Source organism: Haliotis asinina, chromosome 4, assembly GCF_037392515.1.
Source record: "Haliotis asinina isolate JCU_RB_2024 chromosome 4, JCU_Hal_asi_v2, whole genome shotgun sequence".
Classification (NCBI taxonomy): Eukaryota; Metazoa; Mollusca; class Gastropoda; order Lepetellida; family Haliotidae; genus Haliotis; species Haliotis asinina.
The window spans coordinates 15,204,821-15,227,985 of NC_090283.1; the positions used below are offsets into that span (position 1 = coordinate 15,204,821).

Consider the following 23,165-nt stretch of genomic DNA (forward strand, 5'->3'; position numbering starts at 1 on the left):
AACCAGTGCTCGTCGTACGTGGCGATTTCGGTGAGCGGATGGCCAGGCTTACTGACTTGGTCGACACATAGTGTCATATATCACTATCCAAATCCCGCAAACCGATGACAATCACGGGATTGTTAGAGCCATATTTGCAGACTGGCATATTGCTGCATAGTGAAACAATAAAAATATACACCCGGAAAAAAATATAAAAAAAAAAACCTCCCAAATACGACAGCTCAGAAATAAAGAACAAACAACTCCAGCCCCCAAATCTGAAAACTGGTTAAAATGCAGGAATCTTTATCACTTGAGTCCAGGTGCAGCTGACACGCATCGACCTACTTAAACAATGCTCAAAATGACGATGGACTTAACTCACTGTCAATCGCAGCCACAAAGAATCTTTTTACACTACATATATTGACACCTGCATCAAGGGTGCATGCACTTTAGACGTTTATTGTTTTACGTTAACAGTGATCAAAGGTACGTTTAAATCCACCTTTAATCCGTGTTGGCTATCGTCTCAGTGTGATATTACCTTTTGTTCTTTGCAAGCCCTTCGGCAGTATGTCAGTATTGTTATCAGACTGTTCCGAATTGTAATGATGTATTTAATTGTCTCAGCACTACGATCCTTCTAAAAGGTTATTGTGATAATGATATTGTTTATTTGCATTCATATTTAAACTTTAAATAACAGCTTTAAACAGGTAATGTTTTGCCCTTTGAAGCACACCTATCGTGTTTGTTGCATACAAAATATGTGAGAAATTACAAAAAAATACATAAGGGTAATCCCTTGAGTGGAGTTTGATTTACAGTGTATACAATCCGTGAACAATAATGTGCCGTTTTACATGTATATAAATAAATGTACATCCAAATGGGGTGAAATTGTTTCGGGTGTAAAATGGAAATTTTAGCTGCAAGCAAACATCAATTTTCACCATTCAAATTTTAGAATTTTTTTATCTTTGATAGTTTTGTATTTCTTTTCTCCCGCACATTTGTCAGCAGAAAAACGTCATACCAATTATGTGGCCACTGTAATTGTATTAGGATAAATCTCCTTCATGCATGAACGAATTTGTTTCAGTCCCTTTATGACGTAGTGATAATGAACACGTCAACAGAAGTTGCTATAAAATCATAGCATGATTACTAGTCGTCCCCCATATAGCACCAAAAGCGCCGTCTGTCGGACGTTGGGACAACTTTTCTAAGTTTGGCAGTGAAACTGATTTTGCGGATTATCCAAACATGTCTACGATAAACAAAGTGGATATGTCACTTGGTATGTTGGAAATCTGAAATGATGTGTTGTTAATGTAGCTAATTTGTAATGGAACAATTCTCACGTCTGATGGCGTCTGATATATTTTCATATTTACGACGAGGCAAAGTGAACTCAACATCGCTTGGCTTCAAAGTTTGACATTGTTTTCGTCCTCTTAGTATCAGGCTTTTGACTAACTGATGAAGTAGTGTAACTTCCAAAGTCAGTTGTTTATGTGTAGCCATGTAATGGTAATGCCATAACTGCAGCTCCGCTGATTTTTGTCAAACTAGTCTGTTTCATACGTCAACGTTGGTAAGTGGACAGTTGTGTAGGAATATGATACCGATCTTCAACAGATTAACACTGCCCCGATATCAAGAATTCTTCTTAGACGTTTGCAATATTAGTGAGTAATTATAATAGGGATGTCTAAACGTGTTTTCGACAACGTCACCAAATGCATGCTCACTCTCCAGACACATGTTGCTTCGATCAATAGGTGGAAATCGTTATACACAAATGCCCCTCGCCATCTTTCAGACGTAGCTCTTCAACAGCCTGTTGCCATATGAGTAGGGGCACACCCGCTGAACAAACACTTAGTGTGATGGAACAGGTTGTGTCAGCAGTGAACCCAGGGCAAACTGGCCTGACACAAAGAAACCAGGTCAAGCTGTACACTATAATGTCACTCAAAAAGTATTCAAAATTCATTATGTTTTCTGTGAATTACAAGTGGCAACAGTTGTTCCTTACAGAGAGATGTTTAGGAGTTCCATCCACCAGTTGCAGTTGAGAGGATGGCTGTTAAACTTTAAGATGATATGCTTCACTGATAACAAGACCTCTGAAGAGGATCAACAGGCTTTAGTGTGTAATTTTGTGTATGATATGCAGTGTTAAAATGCATCTTAATTTGAGAGAATAGCCAATATATAAAAGCTGAATTTGAATAAATGTTTTTTTGTGTGAAGTGTACAAAGTTTTGAAATCATAGGTATGTCCTTGGTATGTTATTTGCTGTATTGTTGCCATGCATTAGAAGCCTCTAAATTCTAATTCTTGGCAAACCAGGACGTATGTATATTATCTTTGTAATCACCATTCATTACTAAGAAATTATCGTGGGACATATTTTGATAATTATATTCTAAGCTTGTTTATAACTATCCAGCAGCAGCAAAAGGGGTACAACTGCCCTGTGACCAGATGTCTACAATTCAGTTTTACACAGTAATAGTTGCATCAACATTTAGACATATTAGATCAGATTACTAGACAAGATCTCTGACAGTAAATTAATTGGCTGTCATTGAAATAAATCAGTTTCGAATTGCGCAGATTGATGCTTATATTGTTGATCACTGGATTGTCTGATCCAGACAGGATTATTTACAAACCGTCGCCATATTGCTGGAGTATTGCTGAGTGCTGTGTAAAACTAAACTCACTTGTTCATTGTTATTAGTACCCTCATTAGTACCCCTTGTAATTCTCAAGACACGTTAAAGGTCTGTTTGGTACAAGGAAAATTACTTTGTCGTCTTTACATTCTGGGCGTCCTAGTGGTTAAAATGTTTTTGCTTATCGTGCTGAAGACCTTGATTTGACTTCCCACATGGGTACAATGTGTGAAGCCCATTTCTGGGGTCCCCTGCTGTGATAATACACTGATATTGCTTGAATAGTGGTGCAAAACCAAACTCACTCATTATCGACAATCTGTGGTGACATTGACAGAGGTGTCAAGATGGGCTGGATGGGCAAATTCCTTGACTTGGTTGATACCAGTTGTCCGGCTTCCGTGTATGTGGAAACCGTGGTGGCTGAGTGGGTTTGATGGCTGACATCACCAATGGAATTTGAAATGAGATTGGTGGAGAGCCTTTTCAGGGGATCAGTCACTCCAGCATTATGGCATCCTCAAATGTGTGCTTAGGTGAAAGCCATGGTAAAAGACAACCTCCTGAAGTTGAAATCTTGGATATAGTAGCAGGGGTTCAAAAATATTTTGAAAAGCCACTTGCCACAGCTCTACCTTATTATTACTGTGAACCATTATGAGCTGATATGAAATGAAATCCAAGATTATTTGTAGTTTGAAAGCATAAGTGGAAATTATCTAGTAGTCCATGGACAAGTAAGATACCATTACATGTATTTCATTGCCCGAAATGAAAACCGACTTGTTCCGGGCCTGGGACAATGAGATTTTTGATCCCATGACATAAAGAAAATGAGGATATTACACTATCATAATTTTATACAAAATACAGTAAATTAAGAGTGTTTTTCTATTTTATGGGAAAGCGAGTTGAGAAGAAAGGTGACTTGGAATGGTTTTTAATCTGCCCCAGATGACATCATTAAGCTCAACAAGAAGCAGAATCGTGGTGGTAGAGGTCGTGGCAGCCTGAGCAGGGGGTCCAGCCGTGGACGAGGAGGAGGGGCAGGTGTGAGCAAGGTGAAGCAGTTCCGCACCAACCTACAGAGAGGAGGAATGAGAGGACGTGGTGGACGGGGGCGGCTACGGAGGTTGTCTGGGGTTAGTCCGCTCAACAGAACACAGGTACTACTACTACTGCTTCAATTTTACGTTTGTGTCAGCTTCATGTGCTACACATTGCAATAAGTTCCATTACAAGCATTTTGTATGACATGAAAGTTTGCTTGTGTGGTCCATCTGGATGTTTTTCTGGCTGTTCAAATGTAATTATACTCCAGAAGTGCGGATTGCTGACTGGTCACAGGGATTGGGAAAGAGAACTTTGACAATGGGCCATTTTCAAGATTATTAGCCATTTCCTGAATTTAGAATAGGCAACTGTCCTTGTATCAATTGTAAACTTCAAAATTTTAAGGTGCCATTTTTCATTCTAATATGCGAAATGGCCAGTGGCCTCTGCCTTTCCCAATCCCTGTAGTCATTATTAAAGTGTAACACCTGTGTAAGTGGTTTTACCACTGCAATCAGGCTTACACTGCAATTGTGTGTCTACCTACTTTGATAACATCACTAGTGACTGATGCCACATGCATAAATTACTAACAGTAGAGGATGGTTTAGAAGCGGCATAATTTCACTTTAATATTCATAACAATTCTCCCATCAACATGTTCAACAATTCTTCTGATTATCAGTAAGTCATGTCTGGGTGTTGACGATATTCATATCTCAGATGTCATTGGATTTCAGGAACAGAGTGTAAAGAATTCTATTAAACCTAAGTCAACCAGAGGGGGCAAGTTCAACCAAGGTCAAGGTCGGCAGCAGCAACAACAGTCTTACAAGCAGCAGAGGCTGAAGGCTGTCTTAGCCCTGAAGAAGGCTAAGAACCAGCTTGCTCGAATAGACGCACAGGCAGCTAGCAGACAGAATCTCATCAACCAACGCAGAGGGCTTCAGGTAATCCCACAGTTGACAAATAACTTTCATCTTATGAAGATCCTTGTGTGCACTTTCCTCTTCTAACACCTGGGATCCTGGGTAGGCCACCAGCGGCCAGTGGAGTATAAAGTGACAGTAGATAGGAACGTCAGACTTGTCGACCAGGTTTAGAGTGTCTTGACCAAAGGGAGCGTCATTATGTAGCTGGAATATTGCTGAATGCAGTGTTAAACAACAAACAGTAGGCTCACTCACCGTCTTGTCTTTGTCGGCAATGTCGTTATTTCATAGGAGAAGGAGCTGAAAGCCTTTGATTAGAAAGATCTTGCTTAGAACATGAGTGAGTGAGTGAGTGAGGGAGTGAGTTTAGTTTTACGCCGCACTCAGCAATATTACAGCTATATGACGGCGGTCTGTAAATAATCGAGTCTGGACCAGACAATCCAGTGATCAACAACATGAGCATCGATCTGCACAATTGGGAACCGATGACATGCGTCAACCAAGTCAGCGAGCCTGACCACCCGATCCCGTTAGTCGCCTCTTACGACAAGCTGAGTCGCCTTTTATGGCAAGCATGGGTTGCTGAAGGCCTATTCTACCCCGGGACCTTCACGGGTCCTAGAACATGAAAGTCAAGGACATGCAAAACTTCAACACAGTGCCTCAGGGGTCATTGTACAAAGCAAGCTAACGGCCATTACTGCTGTTTGCCTTTGGTAACTCATGGAAGTTAAGGACCAAAAACTATGTTCAGAATTCATGGATTTGTATCATTGGACCTGTGACCACCAAGATCCCCAGCTCATTATCCTTCCTTTTCCTTTCCTACTCTTTTTCATCCTTAGAAGTTACAATCACCATAGCACAGAGATTTATTTAACAAGGGTCAGAGTCTTTAATTGCTTAAAACCCTGCTTAAACATTGTTGTAGTATGCGTAATAGTCCACATTTCATAAGGATGCTATTGTCTTGCAGTGATTCACAAATGGCTTCTATACCATGTCCTTGCATATTTCAGTAGAATCATGTCCATTTTCTCCTATCACTAGTAGTATCAGAAGAACTCGTGAAGGTCCCGGTGTAGAATAGGCATTCAGCAACCCATGCTTGCCCTAAAAGGCTATGCTTGTCATAAGAGGCGACTAATGGGATCGGGTGGTCAGACTAGCTGACTTGGTCATTGGTTCCCAATTGTGCAGATCGATGCTCATGTCGTTGATCACTGGATTGTCTGGTCCAGGATCGATTATTTCCAGACCGCTGTCATATAGCTGGAATATTGCTGAGTGCGGCGTAAAACTCAACTCACTCACTCACTCACCTATCAGAAGATACTGCCCTGTGATCCAAGTAGACACTATGATTTCTGATTGTTTGTTTGCAGGTTTTTTTACCTCCAACAGGTTTTTTGTTATATGTTTCTGCAAAGGTTGTCCATTATTAATGTCAAAGTACTGGCTGTCAGGTATCTGTGTTTGAGGTGTGATAACAATATTTCTGTCCGTATTCTCAGCTTTTCATTGCTTTTGTCTCTTTCAGACATCATCATCATCGCAGCAGCAATATCAAAACACAAATCGGGGTAGTCGTCGTGGGAGAGGCCGAGGTGGACGGGGTCGTCTCAACCGACAAAACTACAATGCAAGGGGAGGTAACCAAGTACAGAATCAGGTTGATACTGCATCATATGGGTTTGCCTATCAGACCGTGAGTCGAGGGGGAGGTCGAGGGCGTGGCAAACTACGTCGTCTTGGCAGCAACTACAGCAGCACTTTGTCTCTCAACTCCTCAAGTGGCACTGTCAAGCGGAAGAGGAGGCAGTAAGTAATGGCAGTTGGGTGCTCTCTTGGCAGGGATTGATTGATGGTGATATGTGTCTGCAGCAAGTTTTGTAAAACTAAGATTTTCATGGTGGAGGTCTGTAAATAATCATGTGTGGACCAGATAATCCATTGATCAACAGCATGAGCATTGATCTGTGCAGTTGGGAACCAGTGATGTGTCAATCAAGTCCGCAAGTCTGACCACCCGATCCGGTTAATTTTTTTTTTTATTTTTATTCATTCAACTCAGTAGACAGAAACACAAATAAATGATGCAACAGCACAAGTACACAATAAGACAAAAATTCATATGGATACAAATTATACATACTGGATATATGGCAGCAGTGGTGTCCATTTTCTGTCAAATTGTAACATTTTATCATTCTTAGTGGCAATAAACTTTTCAGTTTTGAAAATATCACCCAATATTTTTAGAAATGCGTCCAGTGATAACTTGGTGTTTTTAATACTTGATACATGAATGTATTTTTTACCAGCAAGAAGTATATGGTTCATTAAGTCAGTATTATTTCCACCAATTAAGACTGTATATTTTGTCAAGGTAAATTTTTCTGTTGTTTTATTGTCAATATATTCTTTCAGTTTCAACCAGAATGTTTTCACACATTCACATTCCCAATAAATATGCATCAAATTTTCAGACGCTAAGTTACATAAAGAGCAAAGTTCATCATCAACTAATTTCATTTTCAGTAATTCTTTTCTTGTGTATATAATATTATGAATAAATTTAAATTGAAAGTCAATTAATTTAGTATCTTTTGTGCATCTTCTATAATCTTTAAAAATGTGTTCCCATGGGATTACAGTGTCAAAGAGTTGTTGCCATTTTTCACATGTAGAGGGGAAATTTTCAGTACATATAAGCTTATCATAGAAATATCTCGACCTCTTTGGTGCTGAAAGTAAACATATCAGTGATGTGCTGAGATAGTGATTATGAACAATCAATAGATTATTTCTAATAGTATCTTTCCATTTTCTTGGTATATTTGAAAGAACCTGGTAGTAATCAAGAACTGTGCCTTTGATTTTGTAAGTTTTCTTATGTTCACTAAGTGACAAAATACCTTGATCATTACACAAGTATCTTATAGAGTGAATACCCCTAAAATATCAATGTCTTATAATAAAATTACTATTTTGGAATTGATGGTTGAACCAAAGTGTTTTCTATAAAATATTCCCCATGCTGCCAACACATCTTTCCAATAGGGATTCACTATTTTCACATAATTTTCAATGTTGGCTCCAAGCAGAAATATATCCTTGAATGGAAAGGTACTAGGGCTAGTGTTTTTATTTGGAGATATTTATTTAATACTGACAGTTTTAATGAGTTTATGAATACCTCTACATTAACCATTCTGAGTCCCCCTTCTTCATATTTTCTAATAAGTGTTGTTCGCTTTATCTTATCACACTTATCATTCCAGATGAATTTATGAAATATGTCGTTTGATTTATCAATGAATTCCTTTGGAGGATTTGGGAGTGAAGTGAATATATGCACCAATGATGAGAGTGCTAAAGTTTTAACAACCGTTATTTTCCCTATTAATGTCAAATTTCTTTTCCTCCAATTCCCTAGAGTTCTAGTAATAATTTCTAGTCTTTTTCCTTTATTAATTACCCAAAGTTTATTCAAGTTAGGATTAAGCTTTATTCCTAGTACATCAAAATGATCACTGTGCCAATCAAGCTTAAGATCCTGATGTAACATCATGTTACTACCTGCCATTGAGCCTATCCATATTGCTTTAGTCTTATCTACGTTTATTCTTAAACCAGACATTTTGTAGAAACTATTTAGGGTGTCAATTGCTATGCTTAAGCTTTCTTCACATCCATCAAGAAATAATTCAGTATCATCTGCATATTGTCCAATTTTATGTTCAGTATTATTCAACGTAATTCCTTTTATTGCACTGTTGTTACGGATCATTATTCCTAAAATTTCTGCCACTAAAAGGAATATGTAGGGAGAGGTCGCCTTGTCTACAGCCCCTTTCATTGTGAAAAAAACTGAGATAAATGACCATTTTGTATAACACATGATGTAAGATTATTGATTAATATTTTGATCCATTTTTCCACACTGGGTCCAAAGTCATATTTTCCTATTTTTAGAGTTATAAATTCTTTAGAGACAGTGCCAAAAGCTTCTTCAAAGTCAATAAGTAACAACAGTCCCTTTTACCCTGTAATTTTGCTTCAAACATAATATCATATAACAGTCTAATGTTCTCACTAATACATCTTCCAGGGATAAACCCTGTCTGAGTTTCATGAATTAGTGTATTCAAAGTTTTTTTTAATTCTATTGGCTATACATATACTGAGTATATTATACACAGAATTAAGTAGGGAAATTGGGCGCCAGTTTTTTTAACAACTGTCTATTTTTGTTAGCATTGGGAATGCACGTGATGAAGCCTCTTTTGATTGTTGGACTCAACATATTTTGCCTGAATGTTTCTGATATATATCTACAAACCCAAATATGGAGATCTTTCCAGAAAAATTTAAAGAATTCTATTGGGAAAGCATCTATTCCTGGGCTTTTGTTATTTTGCATTGATTTAACAGCTTGTGTTATTTCATCTGTTGTAATGTCACCCTCAAGAGTTTCAGCCTCAACAGTTGTTAGTTTTGGTGTAATAATATCATTGAATATCTCAATATATTTACTTGCTGTTGTACCACCTGAAAGTTTCTTAAAATTTTCTCTGCTCATATAAAATAGCCTTGCCATCTGATATTTCTTCTCCTTTTTCATTAATGACACTATTCATAAGCTTACTGGTATAATTTCTGTTTTCGAGATGACAGAAATATTTGGTTGTTTTTTCTCCTTCCTCATACCACTGAATTATATTTCTTATTTGTATACCTCTTATTTCAGCTTCTTTTAATTTTTCAAATTCTAATTTACATTTGGATAGTTCAGCAAGTTTAGTTTATATTTGCATTTTGGCTGAGATTTTTATGATGGAGGTCTGTAAATAATCATGTGTGGACCAGATACTCCATTGATCAACAGCATGAGCATTGATCTGTGCAGTTGGGAACCAGTGATGAGTCAATCAAGTCTGTAAGTCTGACCACCCGATCCCTTTAGTTGCGTCTTGCGACAAGCAGAGTGACCTTGAGTTGCTGAAGGCCTATTCTATCCCAGACCTTCACGGGTCCAGTTCAGCTGGGAGTGATGAAAATGTGTATCTCAATGACATGAGGAAATGGTTTGATACCAACTACACTTCCATTATTGTGGGCTTTTGAAAAAGCATAAATTTTTAACTTACCTTACCACAGGTCTTATGCATATTACCTCAAGCTTCGCTAGAAGAGATCAGACAGTCGTTGATTCGCCATTCCTTAGATGGCTACCTCATGTAATCCACGAATGTAGTCACGGAAGTGACGTGATCTCCCCACTCGCGCAAGCGCGAACAATCCAAAAATCACTTTTACTTCTAGCGTTCGTCTGTTCAGACGTTTTTGGTTCGCTTAGTTTACCTATTTTGTGGTTCAATAAAGTTGTTCCTCACGGGTAGGTATGGTTTGTATCCCTTAGGTGTGCGTGTTAAGGTAGGTAATCATTTAACTACACTTACTTTGCTACCTCGTGTTGTTTTTTTCTCTCACTTCGGGGTGGGTTCGCCCGCGTCGTGTGTGAGTGAGGCATGGCGTCCGTTGGGGTATTATATCTTGCTGGTTTTTCTTCCTCCATGTGGTTTTCCATGTCGATTAGTATTTTTGCCCATGTTTCACTGCATTTATACGTTTTTGTCGTGCCACGTTGCGATGTATGCAGGTAGCCTTTCTGGTTGTTTGCCCTTCGCTGTCACGAGCTTACAGGCGTGCCTACTTTATAGTGGGGGTGCGTTGGTGCTGCATTTCTGATAGGGGTGTTTTTTTCTACCTCCTAGCGTTGGTTTCAACTCATTGTTATGTCTTGTTTTGTTACAGTTAACTCTGTATGTCTCGCCAGTTTTACACTATCTGCTAGGGGCAGAAATCGGCGAAAGTTCCTCACCCTTGGTGCCCGGACTGTGCGTCTCTAGCCTGCCTTCAACGACTGTGCCGACGCCTGGGATGAGGCGTTTGTCCGTGAAGCCTGCATCTTCATGGCAGACGCCTTACCTCGCCCCCTACCAACAGAGAATATTGTGTGTCGAGACACTTTCAAATAATCAGCTTCCAGAGTGGGACCAATTGTTGTACCATCCTCACAATTGGACACTGCACCTGGATCCGCCGGAATTTCATCTTTGTGCCTGGACCATCTGTGAAAGTCTTGAGGGCCAAGGGGTACTAGGTGGCGAAGTTAATCGCCCGGGAGCACAGGATTTCCACTCAGTGGACCTGCAGGCATGGACGATCGACGCAATGTCCCTGTCATGGGAAGGTCTGGACGCTTACACGTTGCCACCACCAGCCCTTCTCTCAGAAGTGGTCGCCAAGGTCAAGCAGACTCAGAACCTGCGACTGCCTTTGGTCGCGCCTTGGTGGCCAGCCAGGTCATGGTTCCCCGACCTGTGTCGTCTCACTAGCAGAGAGTCGTACCAGATTCAGATTAGTTATGTCTGCTTCGACATCCGCACAGTCGGCAGCTTCATCCGGACCCGCTGAGATTTCATCTTCACGGTTGGGTCATCTGCAGAAGGCATTGAGAGTTAAGGGCTACTTCTCGTGAGCGGCAAGCGTCCTAGCTTGTGCGCATCGTATGTCCTCTAGGTCCTTATATGACGACAAGTGACGCTCATTTGAGAGTTTTTGTGCTCAAGACCACAAGTTCCTATGACAGTTTCTCCTCAGTTTTTAGCGAACTTCCTCCTGTTCCTGCATAACTGCAAGCATCTTTGAGGCAGTACCTTGGGGACTTATCTGTCGGCTTTGCATTCCTTCTTGGCGATTAAAGCAGATAAACAGATTTCCTAGGTACCAGAGCTTATTGCGCTACTCAAGCCTTTCAAATTGGAGGACCAGAAAGTTACGCTTCATCCTCCAGCTTTGGACCTCAACATCATCCTACAACATCCTAGAGGACCTCTGTATGAGCCTTTAGAGGAAGCCTCCTTCATGTATTTGTCTGAAAAGACGATCTTCCTTCTAGCGTTGGCTACTGCGGCTAGAGTTAGTGAAATTCATGCCCAGGACGTCACACAGGTTCGCTTTGAGCAGTCGAGGCATGGACGAGCCCCCTTGGGTCTCCTGTGGGATTTTGTGGCCAAGAATCAACTCCCTGGACAGCCAGACAGGCTGTTCTCCATTCCTCTTGCATCTTCAGTCTTGGGACAACATGACTTAGAGGAGGTACTGCTGTGTCTCGTTCGAGCCCTCAGATGTTACATCCGGAAGTTGGCTTCTAAGAGACGTTCCCGTAAAAGAATGTTCATCCCACTTTCGACTACCTGCAAGGGGAGGTGAACAGGAACACAGTCGACTTTTGGCTTCGATCTACGATCCTGACGGTTTTTGATGCCAAGCATCTACCTCATCCGGTGGCGAACAACCCACACGAGATCAGAGCGTTGGCATCTACCTTGGCCCTCCATAGAAATTGCACAGTGCCACAAACTATGGAAGGCTGCTTTTGGAAGTGGTCTACTGCCTTCGCTTCCCACTACCTGGAGGACTTGGCAGTTGAGGACATGGAGGGACTACAGTCCGTTGGTGGTTGCCCAGCAACTTACCCGGCCGGCCGCCCTTAAGGTAATAACACTGTTTCTTACCGTTGGTCTTAAGATTAACCTCACCTTCAGGGTGCGTCGGTTTTTCTTTGGAGTTCCCTTGGGTTACTCTTTGTCCTGCTTCAAGGTTTGTCCTGTGACTGTCGACATGGGTCTCCCAGGTTCTCCTAATGCATGTGCACCGGTTGCTGAGGGATGGTCCTCCGGAGTCCACACCACTATCCATCTGTCGAAGCCATATGCATAAGACCTATGGTAAGGTAAGTTAAAAATTTATTAAAATCTAAATATTTTAGATATTTAAATACTTACCTTACCATAGGGCGGTGACTCCCTCCCAACGCTGGATGCTCCTCCCCACTCTGGATTCTTCGGACCTTCCTGTTGCCAGTAAAAGTGATTTTTGGATTGTTCGCGCTTGCGCGAGTGGGGAAATCACATCACTTCCGTGACTACATTCGTGGATTACATGAGGTAGCCATCTAGGGAATGGCGAATCAACGACTGTCTGATCTCTTCTAGTGAAGCTTGAGGTAATATGCATAAGACCTATGGTAAGGTAAGTATTTAAATATCTAAAATATTTAGATTTTAATAACTTAGTATTGACATGTTCCAAGATACATCATCATATCATGTTATTACCTAAATTAGAATTCAAGTATTTCATTCTGTGATAACCATTAATGTTTGATCAATTTCAGATGGCGCAGTCGCCCTGTGCAAGCTCCTTCTTCACAGAATGATGGAATACTGACAATCTCCGTACCAAACCCAAGGTAAGCTTGACCAGGGGTGCGTGAGCTGTAGTCAACTGGACATCAATAAATCTGAAGGCATTGGTTCATGTTGTGTACAGGCAATGAAAGTAAATTTATGACACAAATTGTCTCTGCAAACTACAGAAATATTCAAATGATTATTTCCAAGTCATTTTGAGCATGTTGACATGTTAATCATATTTTCGTCAAGGCTCTGCACCCTGTGTCTTTGAAGTATCGTAATGGTTAAGGTGTCCTTCAGTCAGGATGTCTCTACCTTTGGCTGAAGTAAATCAGAGCAGTGCAGATGTCTATGTCTGTGTTATCCCCAAGAGCAGACGACAGTGATGTGAGGAGATATCACTAATAATTGTGTTTGTTGTAAAAAGCATTTAACAGGATCTCATAGTCATTCCTACTGAATATGCCATTATGTTTCAATTTGCTTGGATGGTCTTGATGTTAGTCACAGGATTGAGTGGTCCAAATTGGAGATTATGTATATGTGGATTATTGCTAAGAATTGTGTCAACTGGCAAACAAATCCACAATTTCTTGCTGTTTTGAGAAAGACTGAAACATTGCTTCGTTTCTTTTTATTTAAAGTGTCAGCATGGTCAGTTCTGAGATCGATCTCATAATGAGTAAACTATTTTATCTCTTCACTAACGTGTCACATTGCCTTTCAGTTATCAATCTCCACCACAGCAAGAATCGGTAAGTCGCATGTGTTAGCATGAATGTGCCTGAAAGGCATTTTCATGTGAGATCATATTTTGTGGTCTCTCGGGTACTCTCTGTCCAGCTACTGACATAGTTAATAGAGGTATGACGATATAGAAAATTTACCGTACAATATGTATCACGATATCTTGGAATGATTCGATTTGATTCAATGCACTTCATGATAAGTTATTTTTAGTTATTTTCTTTAACAACATATATTTTTATATCAAATAACAGTGACAAATTCTAGTGAAAATTAACAATGTTAAGGTTAGCGATACATATCATGATACGAAAAAAAGTTTCAACATATTTATCATTGATAAAGTATCACGATTATAGGTACTACGTTATATCGTCCCAGCTCTGATAGTTAATACGTTAAGCATTCTGGACATACAGATATGAGTCCTTTGATTTCATTGGCAAACCTAAATAATTGAAATGGTGTTGACAGTCTCCATGGTCTTTGTGAGAGGCAGTCCTGTCTGCCTCACAGTCCCTGAACCTCATTATTTTCACTACTGCCTCGCTTTCTCTGTAATGCGAAAACCCTAAATGAAGCAAGTCTAGATTTCATCAGGTTCATCTCCCAACTCAACGGGGCTCCTTTTCACTTTATTTTATTTTATTTGTTCCTATTCAAATCATGCATATTCAGGGACTAAACGTCAGTCTAGTGGCATTTTAGAAGTTGTAGGTACTATGTATGACAAGTCTTTATGGATGATTGACTCTTGTACAATAAAGAAATTGATCATCCACAAAAACGCATGCTTACTGACAATTGCTTTTTTTTCAGTCCAAAAAGTATAACTACAACAAAAGACTTTTTGCACAGTCGGGGGTAAGTTGTTTGTCAATGCAGTGTTTTGTTAGCTATTCTTCGAGTGTCTGCCTTGAGAGTGATTGGTTAGTCCTGGATGTGTTAATGCATCTTGCCAAAGGACATTGATAGTGCTTCTTGAAATTCTAATTTTAACCTATTTGTTGCTTCCTCCAGGTTTAACTCATGAAGGTCCTGGTTGGAATATGAATCTTCAGTAAACCATGCTGGTTGTAAGAGGCAACTAACTGGATCAGGTTGTCAGGCTGAATGACTTGGTTGACACATGTCATCAGTTCCCAGTTGCTTAGATTGATGCTCATGCTTTGATCACTGGATTGTCTGGTCCAAACTCAATTATTTGCAGATTGTCACCATATAATGGAAATATTGCTGAGTGTGGCGTAAAACTAAACCCACTCATCCAAGTGTCTTTCACAAGGGTATACAGAGTTACATCCCTTAGTTTATTTGCTTTTGTTTTGATATTTTCATGGATTCTATTCATGGAGTTTTGGGTTTACTGTTTAACACTTCTCTCAGCATTCTCCCATCTGTTTGGCTGTGGTCTGTGAATAATGAAGTCTGGACATACAATCCAGTGATTAACAGCATGAAAAATCCATCTACGAATCTGAGATATGATGACATGTGTCATATAAGTCAGCAAGTCTGACCACTTGATCCCATTAGTCACCTCTTGTGACAAACATTGCTTGCTTAAGAACAGTTCTAACACATATCTCCATGGGTTATTCATGAAGTAAAATCTCATCTTACAACTGTGTTATTACTCTTTCTGTTCATTTTTTCAAATGTCATTTTCAACCACATGGGAGTATACAAACCAATCTGCCATGTAAGGTTAAAGTTGCTGATGTGGTGTGACAATGATCCTTCACCCATCACCATGTTGAACAGTAAAAACATAACACAATATCTAAGCTGGTAGATTTGAGAAAGTGGTAAATGCCAGTGACATGTTGAACTTTAACTTTCGATTACTTGCAATATTAAGTTGGCGCATTGTGTGGAATTTGAAATAACCAATGTAGCTCACTCATTCATCCTTTAATTCAGACCAATGCTCCTCTGAGTGAGAGGTTCCGAGACGGCTCTGGGTCTTCCAGCAATGGCTCTAGACAGGTGTTTTTGTGATCCAACACTCAGCATTCCTCATAGGGAGCTTCAGGCCAAAGATGTCTACCAACAGAGCTGACGTTTCAAGGTCAAGGCCATGTTACAAGATCAAAGCCATTATTAAATGATCTGTGAAGCTTGGAAGCATCCATTGCTATGGTTACAGGAATCCTGTCATTCCCATGTTTTGGGAGATTGTGATATAGTCATTAGTACTGTCAGTTCCTGGAAGGAAAAAGGTTTTATGTGTTATGAAACATATGGTGCTAAATTGTGAACAATATTTACAACTTTGGCCATTTTGTTAATTAAACCAGAAGTTTAAAGGCAGGGATTAAAAAGTTATGTGACAGGAATGCTACAAAGCGTTTGTGCCGAAGTGTTTGTTGAGAAAAGTGTTGAGTCAACATTTATGAAGCTGGTTAATGTTTCACGTCATATCAGTGTCTCAGTCTCATTAAAGTCAAATCTTGATTCTAATATCTGCATGAACGTTTCACAGACCAAGTTAGCATAATGGGTGATCATGATGAACGAGGAAATAACTTTGAAAGGCCAGTCTGAATCGTGGATCTGTGGGTTCCGGGGCCCATCATATTTCATGAAGCCATTAGCTCTTTCTTTACGTCATTGTAGTATAACAATGGTACAACAAAGAGCACAGTTATTGATTGCATTGCTGGTTCTTCCAGAAGTGTGACGTTTCCTCTGTGCTTAGAGACTATGCATTTAATATCTGCAACATTATGGTATTGCAGATTTTGTTATTTCATTCAGAACTGGCTGTTTATGTTCATTTTTTAAAACTCTGAAATACTAATTCTGGTGGCACAAAAACATCAAAAGCCTGAATTCTGCTACGTTGCTAAGAACCTTGTCTGACACATCTTTTCATAAACTGGTGGTCAGGACATGTTTCACAAAGCTGTCGTAACTCCAATACTTTAACACAGACTTACGACAGTCGTAGAGCTATAATCACTTTGTGAAATGGGTTCCAGATCTTCAAGCAGGCATATGAAGGAAATGACTGTTTTGAGATTGATCTGCGACAGTGTTGCCACTTTTAGAAGAATACTTTTAGAAGATGTTTATTTTTCCTTATTTGTGAAACATCACAAGTATACAGGGCTGCTCTAGTTTGATACAATTTATTCATGTATAAATAGTGTTGTAGATTAAAGTTTAATCTCAGTGTTTATTTTTGAAGGTATTTTTCTTAATCATGTTAAAATGTGAGGAAACCTTTTACTGTCTTTAGTCAAGTTTGTTTAGTTTCTTAAACATGTTCAGAGATTGATTTTATTAAAATGTAATCAACATTTGTAGTTCAATGTTATGGCAATCAGATTTTGAAGATGGCAGCATTATCTTTGGTCAGTGAGAGGAATCAAATGAAAACAGTATAGCTTGACTTCACAGGTGAATCTCTGTGTTGTATATACAACTCAAAACAATTGAGGAATATCCAGTTCTTTCATATAGCTAGAGCCAATGTGCATGTCAAATTTACTGCGGTAATACATGAAAGAATTATAGTCTGTGACCAGTTTTTAAGTTTTTCAGAATTGGTTTGTTGGCATTTGATTCTTGACATGAATCTGTGTTTTATTCTGCCTTTTTTACCCACAATTGATTCAACATTGGCTGACTGATGTAATGTCAGCATTAGCGCTTCTGTTTTGGAAAAGGTTCCACTTTTTATGTAACAAAAACGTTAATCAGGAATACAATGTAAGATGAGGTTGTTTTATGAGTTTCAAGACGTTATTTAAAATGTTGGAAGTTTACCTTCCCAGAAGATTCACCTGGAACATTCATGTTTGGATCAGCATTGTTTTATTCTGCAGAAATGTACTTAAAACTGTTTCAATCTCTGCATTCATGAACACTTTTGAACAGTGGAGAATTATCTTCATTAATTTGTGATCTCTCCAATTTTCATTTTCCACTCCTTCGACGCAAAGCACGCAAGGTGTATAATGTAAAATAGCTGCACTTGGAGTAAATGTGTTAAATATTATAAATCATGAATACATTCTGAGATCAATGTTCATAATATTTGTTGTATGGTTGTGTGATGTCTGGGGATACCCTTCCAGCCACAGTGGCCTCCATTTACCTACCTTGGCGTTTGCAGGGCAGGTGTGATAAGATATTGATGAACTATCATAGTTTAAGACTTTACACTCTTAAATGATAACAATAGGGAACAGGCATCTATTCCTAAAATTCTGAATATGTAGGAGAAAGAGTATGTGTTTTGTTTGCAGGCATAATCCACCTTGATCACCATAAGCTCACTTTGACAATGTGGCAATTTTCAGCGTCATAATTGGTTGACAAGGATGTGTGAGGTGATTGACTTGCAAGGCCTCATCGAAGTCTCCTATCCACTTGCTCCTAGTGGAAGAGAAATCTTAACATCATATGCATCCTTGTATGGTAATTCTGTGATATGACACTGACATAAGCAGATCATGAGTGCAAGCGATGAGGGTCCTGGATATGGTGAAAAGCTGGTCCTTCTATTTTAGAACAGGTTATCATTTGGAAGTCATATCTGACGGAAACTTTATTTTATTTTGCCATTCCTTGGGCAAAATATGTTTTTCAGTTACTTGTTGCCAGAACACAGGATTCTTTGCATGCAGAACACGGAGGTAGAAGATATCGTGTTATTGCGTTAACATTGACACTGGAATGTAAGGTCTGATATCGATTATATGCAGAACACAACAGCTGAAAGATATAGGTGATTATTACTTGCCCATGGAAGATACTGCAGTGTAACATTTTTACGGCAGTATTACACCTAGTGTAATACCTACCGCAAGACCTATGACGTCATGAGATTCACAGTTATGACGTCGCAATGCTGTTGTGACAGTGGTACTAGACCTTGTTTGACTCGGGGGGAAATCTGAGAGTCATCACACTGAAAGCAGTTCTATCAATTTATTCAGGAAAGTAATAAACAGAATACTAAACTCGCTTCCGTGAAATACCATTTTCATTATAATCATGAAAGATTTAGTATCATACTCGTCATCGCTCATTTGATACGAAATTATGAACTTGTTTAATAATAATGGTATTACACGGAAGGTTGTTTAGTATCCTCTACATATGGGATTAAACAACAAACTGCAGGGAATACATTAAACTGACACTTTGTGATCGAACTGGAATTCTGTCCGAAGCGTGGGTTTTGGTGTGTAGTGCTGAATATGATCTGTCAAATGTCTGGTTGTAAAACAACTTTAGAAGTAAGTTGATAAGGAGTGTGTGATACTGACAGCAACATTTACAAGTTGTGTTTCATCATCTCAAATATGGAGACTCAAAATATATTCTACTCATGGCTCACTGTGAAGTTAGTTATTTTCTTGACAGGGTACAGAGTCCTCCATGTCAGTCAAGTTGTTTATCTGTTTTATGTTACTCAGTAGACGGTAAAGAATACCACCAAACTCTTTCATAATACCATAAGTAATCTGTCATGAAAAAGTCAGTTATTGTCTTTAGGTCCTTTTGAGTAGTATATATTGACAGATTAGTTCATTGTCGTCAGACATTTGTCATTCACCCAGTGATGTGGTACTTACTTCATGTTGTCATCCCCCAGTTCATGTATTAAATGACAGAATACAGATACACTTCACATTCAGAAAAAATTCCTTCACTTTTAAAGATATGTGTATGAAAAGTGCCTTGATAGTCATGTTTTGGTCATTCTAACAAAGCTTGGGCCACTTGATGTTAATGTTTTTATCACAGAGGATCAAGTGTTTATCAAATTTGTGTCAGGTTATTTTCACTAGCTCATTATCTAATGGATCTAAGTAGTTTGATGTCATGGTTGTTGTCAAGCTGTTTCATTTTATTGCTAATTGATTAAATTTAATTTAACTACTTAATTATGTATGTGTCTATCTTGAGTGAATGCATTTAAGGCAGCCTGATGAGTCTATTCATGTCAAAGTAAAGGGTCAGTAAAATAAATTCCATGGCCACAAAATAATAACTGTTCATTTGGTCATATTTTGTGTATTTTATTTCAAGTTTGATTCTTAAATATTTTATTTATGTTGTCATAATGTATATACTGTCTTTTGTTTTACTCTCTTCTACAAGAGGATGGTTAGTATTTATTTTCTCAGTCATAAAGTACCAGTGATTTAGGTAAAATGATTAAAGACAATGTGAACTCGATTTCCTGTATGAGAGGTCTAGTCACCATTTTTATATGAGATTTAAATATTAGTGTGCTGTGTGTAAAAGGTATTGTTATGAGTTGTTGGATAGTGTAGTGATGAATGGGTTCACTCAAAACCATCTATCGCCCAAAGCCAGCTTTATCGTAACCCTGCCACAGGTTTTCATCATGTGATCAAACTTTCAGATTTCATCACTAGGGATTTCCACCAATGACTAGAGGGTAGGTGGTGTAGGCAAGTGGTTAAGGCATTCACTCGTTACCAAAGATCTGGGTTTGATTCCCCAAATGAGTACAATGTGTGCAGTTCATTTCTGGCGTCCATCCCTAACCCCATGATATTGTTGGAATGTTCCTAAAAGGGACGTTAAACACTAAAGTCACTCTCTCACTCCATTATCAAGTTGAAACAAGTTGATAGATCACAATATGATCTGTTACAAGCGCGATGTAGTCTGTGTCACTGGTTATAAATCGAACAGTAGCAATCTTGATGGTATGACTGCACAGTATTTTAGATTAAAAAAATATCACAAATTCTGTCATCATCTCTTGTTTAAGTCAAAGCTTCTCAGTCATTCATTAAATTGTAATGTTTCCCCATTGTAATAAGAAATGACATACTTTTTATCTGCAAATTGCATCAAATTGAAGGAATCCCTAACTTTCCAGCCTGTTTTGAGGATTATGTCCTATTGTAACTGCCATGTATGTAGGAAATAGAATATGCTTGTACAATCAGCATCACTGCAATATTAATTACAATACAATAGATACAGTGTACCTGATTCACATTTTCCAATGTTAAGCCCTGTGGATGGCTAGCAATATTTAGTCAGAATTGCAAACGATTGTTTTCTACTGGAAATGCCAGAAAGATAATCGTTTAGTGTTATTCCTTTTGTCCAGTTTTTCTACATTCTGTGATGACATATCTCTTGTGATTTTCTGTTTGAATTAGGCAGGCTATTAAGACTGAAGTCACAACTATAGTGCAGTTATGTTACAAATGGTCATATCCAAATAGGTTTATTTTTTAAAAAAGTGAAGTTTGTCATGGATATATATTTTGCACTCAGACATTTGGTATTTGTTACTGTGAGTATGTTAACCATTGGTGCCGTTTTAAATCTGATTTGGAGGACAAGGTGTGGCAATGGTCTCTGGAATAGACAAACCGTGTCACTGGAATGCACAAGAAGGTCACCAGTAGAAAGAACACTTTTTACGTATGTTCAACATAAACTGGTCCTTTTTGGGTGACTTTGAAAATCTTTGGATTTGCTTGTAGATCTTGCAGATTTGTAAAGTCATCATTCTTCATTTATGAGGTCATTGTATCATATGTTCTCAGTTCTCTATGAACAGATAGGATTTGTTGGACACCTGCTAGAAGTCAATACATGCTTGATTTATGCTTTGATTTTCTCCAAAATTCCCATGAAACTTCATTTTGAATGTCTACTTTGGTGGTCCATGCAAGCCATTAATTTACCTTGCCCTTTACTACACTGAATAAACATCATGAATAAAGTCCTTGATTTATGGTGGAGGGATGTTGCTCCAGAAGAATATTTCTATGGATTGTTGTCAATTCAGGAACGAAATAGCTATTGTGTTTGTCTCTGTAGGATATTGAAATAACTATTTTCAGAGTGATAGATGAAGAGTTTCATGTATAGTTGAATGAATAGAAGTTTCAATGGTGCAAGATGTATTATTTCTGTACTTATGAGAGTAATGGTGGTCCCTCATTCAGCATTGTGTAAGGGATGTTTGGTTTCATGTTATTTGACCTCACATGGCTGGTTGTAGATACAACCGTGTCACATGTTACCTTAACACACCTTTGTACCTTAACACACATTTCTTTCATTAACATTTCTTTTTGTATGATCATAGTCACTTTCATAATAAGTCTTAAAATAAATATTTCATTTCCTCAACTTTGACTTTGTTGTTTTGGGGGTTTCTGTTTTACTGCTGTGCTATCTGTTGACACCAGAATGTCAGCCCAGTAGATTGTTTTCACCCTGTGAATGAAGGATGTGTTCAAACTATCTGTGACAGAATGATTGCCCAATAGTCTGGAGTGTTCCAACTGTCTGTAACTGAAGGACTGCCCAACGATATTGAGTGTTCCAACTATCTGTGACAGAATGACTGCCAATAGTCCGGAGTGTTCCAACTGTCTGTAACTGAAGGGCTGCCCAACGATATGGAGTGTTCCAACTATCTGTAACTGAAGGACTGCCCAACGATATGGAGTGTTCCAACTATCTGTAACAGAATGACTGCCCAACGATATGGAGTGTTCCAACTGTCTGTAACTGAAGGACTGCCCAACGATATGGAGTGTTCCAACTATCTGTGACAGAATGACTGCCAATAGTCCGGAGTGTTCCAACTCTCTGTAACTGAAGGGCTGCTCAACGATATGGAGTGTTCCAACTGTCTGTGACAGGACTGTCCAACGATATGTCATGTTCCAGCTCTCTGTAACCGAAGGACTGCCCAACAATATGGAGTGTTCCAGCTCTCTGTAACCGGAGGATTGCCCAACGATATGGAGTGTTCCTGCCCTTTGTAACCGAAGGACTGCCCAACGATATGGAGTGTTCCAGCTCTCTGTAACCGGAGGATTGCCCAACGATATGGAGTGTTCCAGCCCTTTGTAACCGAAGGACTGCCCAACGATATGGCATGTTCCAGCTCTCTGTAACCGAAGAACTGCCCAACGATATGGAGTGTTCCAGCTCTCTGTAACTGGAGGATTGCCCAACGATATGAAGTGTTCCAGCCCTTTGTAACCGAAGGACTGCCCAACGATATGGCATGTTCCAGCTCTCTGTAACCGAAGGACTGCCCAACGATATGGAGTGTTCCAAGTCTCTGTAACCGAAGGACTGCTAAACGATATGGCGTGTTCCAACTATCTGTGACAGAAGGACTGCCCAACGATATGGCGTGTTCCAGCTCTCTGTAGCTGAAGGACTGCCCAACGATATGGAGTGTTTCAGCTCTCTGTTACCGAAGGACTGCCCAACGATATGGAGTGTTCCAGCTCTCTGTAACCAGAGGATTGCCCAACGATATGAAGTGTTCCAGCCCTTTGTAACCGAAGGACTGCCCAACGATATGGCGTGTTCCAGCTCTCTGTAACCAGAGGATTGCCCAACGATATGAAGTGTTCCAGCCCTTTGTAACCGAAGGACTGCCCAACGATATGGAGTGTTCCAAGTCTCTGTAACCGAAGGACTGCTCAACGATGTGGAGTGTTCCAACTCT

The 23,165-nt window shown here is 39.3% G+C and overlaps 2 protein-coding genes across 2 annotated transcripts in view; one reads left to right on the plus strand and one right to left on the minus strand.

The window, feature by feature from the left end:
* Positions 1-23,165, minus strand: part of LOC137281311 (thrombospondin-1-like) — a 152,261-nt gene that overhangs the window by 117,563 nt on the left and 11,533 nt on the right. The gene's annotated exons all lie outside the window — the stretch shown is intronic.
* Positions 1,197-21,823, plus strand: LOC137281309 (THO complex subunit 4-like). Its single transcript, XM_067812481.1, has 8 exons — positions 1,197-1,285; positions 3,628-3,839; positions 4,467-4,676; positions 6,202-6,482; positions 12,910-12,984; positions 13,656-13,683; positions 14,495-14,539; positions 15,599-21,823. The coding sequence occupies exons 1-8, from the start codon at positions 1,252-1,254 to the stop codon at positions 15,674-15,676; spliced, it is 963 nt and encodes a 320-aa protein (XP_067668582.1). The 5' UTR covers positions 1,197-1,251; the 3' UTR covers positions 15,677-21,823.